The sequence below is a fragment of the Penaeus japonicus genome, unplaced genomic scaffold, assembly GCF_977035675.1.
Source record: "Penaeus japonicus unplaced genomic scaffold, GWHDUDI00000001_assembly GWHDUDI00000034, whole genome shotgun sequence".
In the NCBI taxonomy this organism is placed as follows: domain Eukaryota; kingdom Metazoa; phylum Arthropoda; class Malacostraca; order Decapoda; family Penaeidae; genus Penaeus; species Penaeus japonicus.
Window position 1 is genome coordinate 7,856,472 of NW_028234436.1, and position 10,000 is coordinate 7,866,471.

Here is a 10,000-nt window from a genome sequence, read left to right on the forward strand (position 1 = left end):
TTTTTATTCCAGACATAAAAATAAAATAAGTGGGAAGCTATTACCTTGCTGGTTGTGAATATGGATCAGCTTTTAGCAAAGATGATGCTTCCTCTAATAATTTGGCTGCACTTTCCACTCGGTTCAGGGCTGCTGGCATATCTTGTTTCAAAATGGGGTCATCACTGCTATTAATGGTCTCTCTTCCAACCTGTAAGGAGAGAGAAATTTTTAAACTAAGCAATTCATTTGATATGGGGTAGGATATACAATATATAAAATAGAAAAGTTGACAGCAGATAGCATAAGGAATGAGAGCATCACATAAAATTAAGGTACAATTGTATGATATATAAATTCACATCTGCTTGTACACATTAGTTTCTAGGGGGTAAAGGCTCTTTTCATTCAAGGACTTTTCCATAACATGACATGTTATCTCGGTTGAAGTTACACAAACAGTTCGCATCACTTCTAACAAAAAATGGTGGTAGTGACAAGTGCTGCCTTTTCTCTAAGTTGCAAATTGTCTTTGTTTTGGAAATATGCAACCAGTGACTTACACATGCTATACCGTGAAATATTAACTAATACAATGACAGTATTAACTGATTAATGAGTATTACCTTTTTACTTATCAAATATCATATTTCTAATTTCCACAAAAAAATCAGTTAATCAAATTTCTGAGAAAAAAATCATAAAAAGGCATCATGGTATACTATTCACTTCATATACAAGCCAAACTGTATCAAAGCAGGGATATGACCACATACAAAAAAAGCAGAGGATCATTATACACAGTATGCTAATACGAATCCAGAATATAAACATCATTAATCTGATTACTGCAATTTATAGCATTTGCTTTTGTTTGGAGTGATTGCAATATAGCAGTAAGGAGTTAAGGAGCCATATGTAAAAACATCTGCATATGTGCAAAAACATATTCTTAAAGAACAAAATCAATTTTCAAGTACATTTGAATTGTATCATGTACACCATGTGGATGGCCAGATTTTGTAACTTAAGTTGTTAGGTTAATTAGACTGTAGAATTTTTTACTCTTTTGGTTTCACTGCATTTTGTTTTGGGTTTCTGACAGGAAGTCAGAAAATATTCACTTTCATTTCAGTATATATAAGCTCAAATATTATCCATTAAACTAATTCATGTTCTTCTGGAAATAACTTAAATTTTCCAATTCATTTTTGGGTTTCATCTTATATCAAAATATTTAATATATAAATGTACATTATATATATATATATATATATATGAATATATACAAATATATATATATATACATATATATATAGATATATATACATATGTATATATATAAATGTATATATCAAGAATATCAAGATTTATATCTATATCTATATCTATAACTATATATATACATATTTATATATATATATATATATAAATATATATATATATATATATATATATATAAATATATATATCACGTATATCAAGATATATATCTATATCTATATCGATATATATATACATATATATGTATATATATATCATTTATATATATATATATTTATTTATATACAATATATATGTTTTATATATATATATATATATATAAATAAATATATCTATAAATATATATATCATATATATTTATAAATATATAATATAAATATACCTAAATAAATATATATATATAAAAAAATATATATATGTCTAAATTATGTATACATATAATATAAAAATATAAAAATATATATTAATAGTATATATATATATAATATATATATATAGTAATTAGTATATATATATCTATGATATATAGAAGATATATATAATATATATAAATATATATATATATATATAATACTATGTATATGAATATGTATAAGTATAAGTATAATGTATAATGTATATGTATATTTTATATTGTATAGTCAGTATCTAGTATAGTAATGAAATAAATCATATATATATAAATCCATATATCTAATTCAATTACAAATAATCTACATCAGTTAGAATATATGTATATATTTATTTATTTAATTATTTATTTATTCATCTATAAATAAATAAAAATAAATATAATAAACAAATAAATACTATAAATAAATATATATAAAATTAAGCCAAAGATACAATTATAAATATATACATAGAAACTATTATGTATGTATATATATATATACATATAACTATATGTATGTATGTATAATATAATATATAATATATTATATATTATATTATATATATATATATATATATATATATATATATAGATAGATAAATTTCTATCTATATATTTATATATCTATATATCTATATATTTATATACATATATTAAATCTTATAAATATATATTCATTTATATAAATCTCTCTCTCTATACATATGTATATCTATAAATATTCATATATATATCTATATATAATTATATATATATTTTATTTATACAAATATATATTTATATAAACATATATATATGTATGTATGTATATGTATATGTATATGTATATGTATATATATGTATATTGTATATATGTATATATATATTATATTATATATATATATATATTTATATATATATAATATATGTATATATATATATATTATATATATATATATTATATGATATATATATAATATATATTATATATATGTATATATACTATATATATATATGTATATATATGTATACATATGTGTATATATATATATATGTATATCTATAAATATTATATATACATATATTATACATACATACATATATATATACATATATACATATATACATATATATATACATATATATATACATACTTATATTATATACATATATATACATACATACATATATATATACATACATATGTACATATATCATATATATATTAACCCACTGCGTACGGGTGTCATGACATACATGACGTAGGAGCTTTGGCCTGACGACGGGCGTCATGACGTACATGGCGTTCGGGGATTTTGGAATACTATGCTATTTTATTGTGCTATGAAAATGGAATGAGTGATGATGGCTACTGCAGTCATAATTACTATAATTACCATAATACCGTGCTAGCTTAACGTCCAAAACCTAGATGGCACCACTTTTTCCTAGCACCAGCAGGAGAGAGAGCCTTGAATGGCACCCATCCACGGTCTCTATATAGCGATGGCACACACTAAGTTGATGAACCCTTGCTCAAAACTACCGCCGATGAAGGATGTGCAGGCAGAACGAGAAGAGGAAGGTGACTCAATCCATACCCAGTGTCTAAAATGTGCTCCTGTGCCAATATGGATGCCTTTCATTGTGGCACTCACAGTCACAAGCACAGGTTTCATTCCTCTTCTCTACCTCTTCTTGTTATCTTTATTGTAGGTGGTTATATGTTTCGTATTCGTTCATGACAGCACAAAAATACGAAAAAATAAAGTTGTCTTTTGTCCTCCCATAAACTGCAAAAAATTCATCACATTGAGTAATAAAGGAAATAATGAGCTGTGGTTTTTGTGCCGGGGGGGTTGTGGAATGGTCTTTGGTGGTGTTGTGTTGTCCTGGATGTAGGGTGTGGGGCTGGGTGGGGGTGTGTCTTTGGTCTGGGTGTGGTGTGTTGGTGTGATGTGTGGTTATTGTTTGCCGGTGTTTTTTTGATTTTTGTTAGTTGTTTGGGGTGGTTTTGTTTGTTTGTTATGGGGGTTTTTTTGTGTTTTTATTTGTGCTTTTGTGTGTTGGTTGAGTTGGGGTGTGGGTTTGGGGCCCGGGGGGTGGGGGGGGGTTTTTTTTTTTTTTTTTTTTTTGTGGGGGGGGGTTTGTTGGTGTTAAAGGTGGGGGTTGTGGGTTTGGGTTGGGTTTGGGGGGGGTTAGTTAAAATGGGGGATAGGAGTGTGTTGTGTGTGTGGTGGTTTAAGGGGTGTTGATTTATGTGTGTGTTGTGTATGGTGTGTGGGGGCGTGTGTGTGTGTGTGTGTGTGTGTTGTTGTGTGGATGTTGTGTTGTGGGTGTGTGGTTGTGTGCGTGTGGTGTGGTGTGTTGTTGTGTGTTAGTGTGTGTGTGTGTTGTGTTAGTGGGGTGGGTGGTGTGTGTGTGGTGATATGTATGTATGTGTGGTAATGTGTGTGTGGGGGTTTTGTGTGGTTGTGTGGTGTGTGTGTGTGTTGTGTGTGTGTGTGTGGTGTGTGTGGTTTGTGTGTGTGTGTGTGTGTGTGTGAGGGGTGGGGGTATATGATATGTGTGTGTATGTGTATGTGTGTGGGGAGGGGGGGGGGGGTGTGGGTGTTTGTGTGGGTGGGTGTGTAATGTGTGTTGTGTTGTGTATGTTTGGGTGTTGGATGTATGTTTGTGTTGTGGTGGTGTGTGTGTGTATGAGTGTGTGTTTGTGTGTGTGTGTTTGTTGTGTGGGTGTGTGTGGTGTGTGTGTGTGGTTGTGTGTGGTGTGTGTGGGTGTGTTGTGTGTGGGGGGTGTGGGTTGTTTGTGTGTGTGTGTGTGTGTGTGTTGATTGTTTTTGTAGTATAGTTGTGTGTGTGTGTGTGGTGTGTTGGGGTGTTTTTTGTGTGTGTGTGTGTGTGGGTGTTTGTGTGGTGTGTGTGTGTTGTATGTGAGTGTGTGTGGGTGTGTGGTTGTGTTTGGGGGGGTGTTGTGGACTGTGTGTGTGTGTGTGGGGGTGTGTGTTGTGTGTGTTGTGCGTGTGTGTGTTGTGTGGTGTGTGTTGGTGTGTTGTGTGTGAGGTGTTGGTGTGTATGGGTGTGTGGTGTGTGTGGTGTGTGTGGTTTGTGTGGTGTGTGTTTATGTTGTGTGTGATGTGGTGGGTGTGTGTGTTGTGTGTTTGTGTGTGTGTTGTGTGGGTAGGTTGTATGTGGTGTGTTGTGTGTGTGTGTGTGTATGTGTGTGTGTGTGTTGTTTGTGGTGTGGGGTGGGTGTGGGGGGGGTGTATGTTTTGTGGGTGTGTGTTGTGTGTGTGTTGGTGTATGTTGGTTGGGGGGGGGGGGGGGGGGGTGTATGGGGGGGAATTGTGGTTAGGATTTGTAAATTTGGGTGTGTGTATATGTGGGGGGTAAATTGTGTTGTGGGGGTATTTGGGTGGGGGGTGTGGGGGGGTGTGGGGTGTTTGTAGAGAGTGTAGTTTTGTGTTAAGATGGTTTAGTGAGAGTGGGAGGTGTGTGGGGAGGAGTGATGTGTGGCGATATGTGTGTTGTGTACGTGTGTGTTTGTATGTTTGTGTGTGTGTGTGTTTTTGTGTGTGTGTTGTGATGGTGGGGTGTGTGTGTTCGTGTGTGTGTGTGTGTGTGTGTGTGTGTTGTATGTTGTGTTGTGTGTGTGTGTGTGTTGTTATGTGTGTGTGTTGTATGTGTGTGTTGTGACTAGGGTTGTTGTGGTGTGTGTTGTTAGTGTTGTGTGTGTGTTTGTGAGTGTGTGTTTGTGTTTGAGTTGTTTGTGTGTGTTGTGTGGGTGTAGATGAATGTGTGGGTATAGGTGGGGGGGTCAGAGGTTGTTGTTGTAGTGTTTTAGTGTGTGATGTGTGTGTGTGTATTGTGTGTGGTTGTTGTGTGTGTGTGTGGTGTGTGGGTTTGTGGTTGTGTGATGTTTGGGTGTGTGGGTTGTGTTGTTTGGTGGTATATGGTGTGTATTTATGTGTGTATGTGTGTGTTTTGTTGTGGTGGTGTGTGGGTGTGTTGTGTGTAGGTGTGTTTGTGTGTGTGGGTGGGGTGTGTGGTATGTATGTATGTGTGTGTAATGGGTGTTGTGGGGTGTTTGTGTGGTTTGTGTGTGTGTGTGTGGTGTGGTGGGGGGGTGGGGGGTGTGTGTGTGTGTGGGTGTGGGGGGTGTGTTGGGAGGGTGGGGTGTGGGTGGTGTGTGTATTTATATGTGGTATGTGTGTGATATGTATGTGTGTGTATGTGTGTGTGTTTGTGTTGTGTGTGTGGGGGTGTGTGGTGTGTGTGTGAGTTGTTGGTGTGTGTGGTGTGTGTGTGTATGAGTGTGATGTAGTGAGTGTGTTGTGGGGTTGTGTGTGTTGGGTGTTGTGTGGGTGTGTGTGTGTGTGTGTGTGTGTGTGTTTTTATGTGTGGGGTTGTGTATATATGTGTTGTTGATGTGTGTTGTGTGTGTGTTGTGTGTGTGTGTGTGTTTGTGTGTGTGTGTGTTTTGTGTGTGTATGTGTTGTGTATGTGTGTGTGTTGGTGTTTGTGTGTGTGTTTGTGTGTGTGTGTGTGTGTTGTGTGTGGTGTGGGTTGGGTGTGTGTGTGTGGTGTGTGGGTATGGGGTGTGTGTTTATTGTGTTTGTGTGTGTGTGTAGGGTGTGGTGTATGTGTGTGTGTGTGTTGTGTATGTGTGTATGTGTGTGTTGGTGTGTTTGTGTGTGTGCTGTTGTGTGTGTGTATGTATATGGGTAATATATAGTGTATATAATATATTTATGTTGTGTGTGTGTTTGGGTGTGTGGTTGTGTGTGTGTGTGTGTTGTGTGGTGTGTTTGTGAGCATTGGTATGTGTGGGTGATGTGTTGTTGTGTGGGTGTTGTGTGTTTTGTGTGTGTGTATGGTGTGTGGTGTGTGTGTTTTTGTTTTTTGTGGTGATTGTTTGTGTGTGTTGTGTGTGTGATATTGTGATGTTGTGTGTGTGTATGTTTGAGTGTGTTGTGGTATTGGTATTTGTTAGGTTGGTGTGTGTTTTGTTTGTTTTGTGTGTGGGTTGTGTGTATGTGTGGGTGTGTGATGTGTATGTGTGGGTGTATATGTGTATTTTGTGTGGGTGTGGTGGGGTTTGGGTGAGTTGTGTTTGGTGTGGTTTTGTGTGTTGTGTTATGTTTGGGTTTTGTGTGTGGTGTGTGTTGTGGTGGTTGGTTGTGTTTTATGTTCAGTGTGTGTGGTTGTTGGTGTGTGTTTGTGTGTGTAATGTGTGAGTGGGTTTTGTGGTTATTTGTGTGTATGAATGTGTGTTGGTGTGTGTTTTGGTTTGTGAAGTGTGTGTGTTTGGGTGTGTTTGTAGTTAGTGTTTGTGTGTGTTTTATGTTGGTGTGTGTGTGTGTATATATATGTATTTGTTGTATATATTGGTTGTGTGTGTGTGTGTTTGTTTATATTGTGTGTGTTGTGTTGTGTGTTTTTTTGTTTGTGTGTTGTGTGTGTGTGGTGTGTGTTTATATTTGTGTGTGTGTGTTTTTTGTGTTATTGTGTTGTTTTGTTGTGTGTGTGTTGTATATATGTGTTTGTGTTTGTGTGTGTGTTTGGTGTTTTGTGTGTTTTGTGTATGTGTGTTTGTGTGTGTGTTTGGTTAAAAATTTTATAATTATAAATCAATATCTATATATAAAATTTATATTATTAGTATATATATAATAATATGTAGATGTATATAATATTAAAATTTAAAAATATATATAATTTTATATTTTTATTATATATATAAAATATATATATAATATATATTATTTTAAAACATTGAAATGATATTTGTATGTATAAAAAATAATAAATTTGTATTTATCATATTATCATATTTACTAATCTTTTTATCATAAAATTATTTTATACTATTATATGTACATAAAAATATCATATTATAATACATATATATTATATATATAAATACACACTATATATAATAAATACATATATATTTATATTACTTATATATGTGTAATATATAATACATATATATATTGGATATACTATATATATACTTTATGTATATTATATATCTTTATACATATATATTATATTTATATAAATACCAAATTTTATATTATATATTATTTTCTGGTATTTTGTGTAGGGTGGGGTGTGTGTATGTGTGTTTTGTCTCTCTGTGTGTATTGTGTTTGTATGTATGTGTGTGTGTAGGGTATGTGTGTATGTATTTATGTGTGTATGTAGTATGTGTGTATGTATGTATGTATGTATGTATGTTTGTATGTATGTATGTATGTATATCTGTATTGTATGTTTGAATGTATGAGTGTGTATGTATGTATGTGTGTATGTATGTTAGATGTATGATATGTGTGTATTTTTGTATGTGTGTAATATGTATATGTGTATAGGGTTTGTGTGTATATTTTGTTTGTGTATATGTGTGTATATGTTTTGTGTATATGTGTGGGGATATGAAATGTTGTGTATATGTATGTGTGTGTATATGTACGTGTATGGGTGTTTGTGTGTTGTGGGGTGGTTATGATGTGTTGTATGATGTGTGTATATGTATTGTTTGTGTATATGAGGTGTTGTGTGGGGTTTTGTCTGTTGTTTTTGTGTGCTGTGTGGTTTGTGTGTTGTGTGTTGTGTGTTTGTGTGTTGGTGTGTGTGTTGTGTGTTGTGTGTCGTGTGTTGTGTGTAGTGAGTTGTGAGTGTTGTGTGTTGTGCAGTGGTGTGTGTGTGTGTGTGTGTGTGTGTGTGTGTGTGTGTGTGTGTGTGTGTGTGTGTGTGTGTGTGTGTGTGTGTGTGTGCGTGCGTGCGTCTGTGTGCGTGCGTCTGTGTGCGTACGTCTGTGTACGTGCGTCTGTGTGTGCGTGTGCGTGTGCGTGTGCGTGTATGTGTGTGTGTGTTCGTGAGTGCATGTTTGCATGCATATACATATACATCTGATTTCATTCGTGTACATCTATTGCATGCATGTACATCTGTTTGCATGTATGTGCATCTGATTTCATTCGTGTACATTTATGCATGTATGTGTTGCTTTTTGCATTTGCATGTTTGTGCTCGCATGTACATGTGCTCTCGCTTGATTGTTCAAGAGACCTAACAATGACTGGTTGGAGCTAGGAAACAAACGATGTGCTTCAGTGATTCATTCTTGAAAAAGAGTAAAACAACGTTGGTAGTAGAATAAAGATTAAGCGACCGTCGGAGGTCTTGCCTGGAAGGCGACGGGTACGAAGCTGACCCAGGTAGCAACTTTTACTGCATTCTCTATTTACTATTAATATTTGACACGACATTTCGTTGATTGAGTTACGGTATATACCACATCGAAGATGGATATCTCTGAAGAAAAAACTAGTTAACTAGAACTAGTTAAATTGTCATATCTTAAAGAAAACAGAACAATATGTGCCCCTTCTACTATTGGCAAAACTATTGATATATTCGTTAAAAAGTTTTAAACAGTGATTGAAAATGGAATGTACCAGGGCCTACCGGAGTTTATTAAAAAAAAAAAAAAACTATTTGAACAATTCGTTGATAAGACTCGCCGCGCTCGCAATCAGCTCTGGGAACCCGGCCACAGACATAGCTTGCCCCTCCCAAGGAAATATAAAATGACAGCTCTGAGTCTGCGGCTGCATCTGCGAGTGCCTGTACAAGACGTCATACTACTTGACTTTACCAGAGCCTTCAACAATCCCAAGAATGAGAGAAAGAGAGAGAATGAGAGAAAGAGAGAGAATGAGGGAGAGAGAGAGAGAGAGAGAGAGAGAGAGAGAGAGAGAGAGAGAGAGAGAGAGAGAGAGAGAGGGGGGGGGAGGGGGAGGGAGGAGAGGGGGGAGGAGAGGGGGGGAGGGGGGAAGGGGGGAGGGGGGAGAGAGAGAGAGAGAGAGAGAGAGAGAGAGAGAGAGAGAGAGAGAGCAAGAGAGAGAGAGAAGGAGAGAGAAGAAAAGAAGAGAAGAGGAGAGGAAAGAGGAGAGAGGGAAGAGGAGAGAGGGAGGAGGAGAGAGGGAGGGGGAGAGAGGGAGGGAGGCGCGAGAGGCTGAGGTATTAGGATTAGGGGAGGGAGTTAGGTATGTGAGGGAGAGGCGAGAGCTATAGATAGAGGAAGAGAGCGAGAGAGTGGAGCCGAGAGAGAGTAGGAGGAGAGAGAGAAGACGAGGAGAGAGAAGAGAGAGAAGGAGAGAGGAAGAGAGAGGAGAGGAGAGAGTATGAGATGAGGAGAGGAGAGGGAGGAGAGAGAAAGAGAGGAAGACGGAGAAGAGGTAGAGGAGCGAGAAGGAGCGAGAAGGAGAGAGAGAGAGAGAGAAGAGGAGAGAGAGAGAGGAGAACGGGAAGAGAGAGATATAGGGAAGCGGGAGAGAGGGAGAGAGAGAGAGA

The 10,000-nt window shown here is 35.9% G+C and overlaps 1 protein-coding gene across 1 annotated transcript in view; it reads right to left on the reverse strand.

The window, feature by feature from the left end:
• Positions 1-10,000, reverse strand: part of Vinc (vinculin) — a 59,826-nt gene that overhangs the window by 25,392 nt on the left and 24,434 nt on the right. Inside the window, exon 3 of the mRNA XM_086530992.1 lies at positions 43-190. Coding sequence (XP_086387118.1) covers positions 43-190 — 148 coding nt within the window. The remainder of the gene's footprint in view (positions 1-42; positions 191-10,000) is intronic.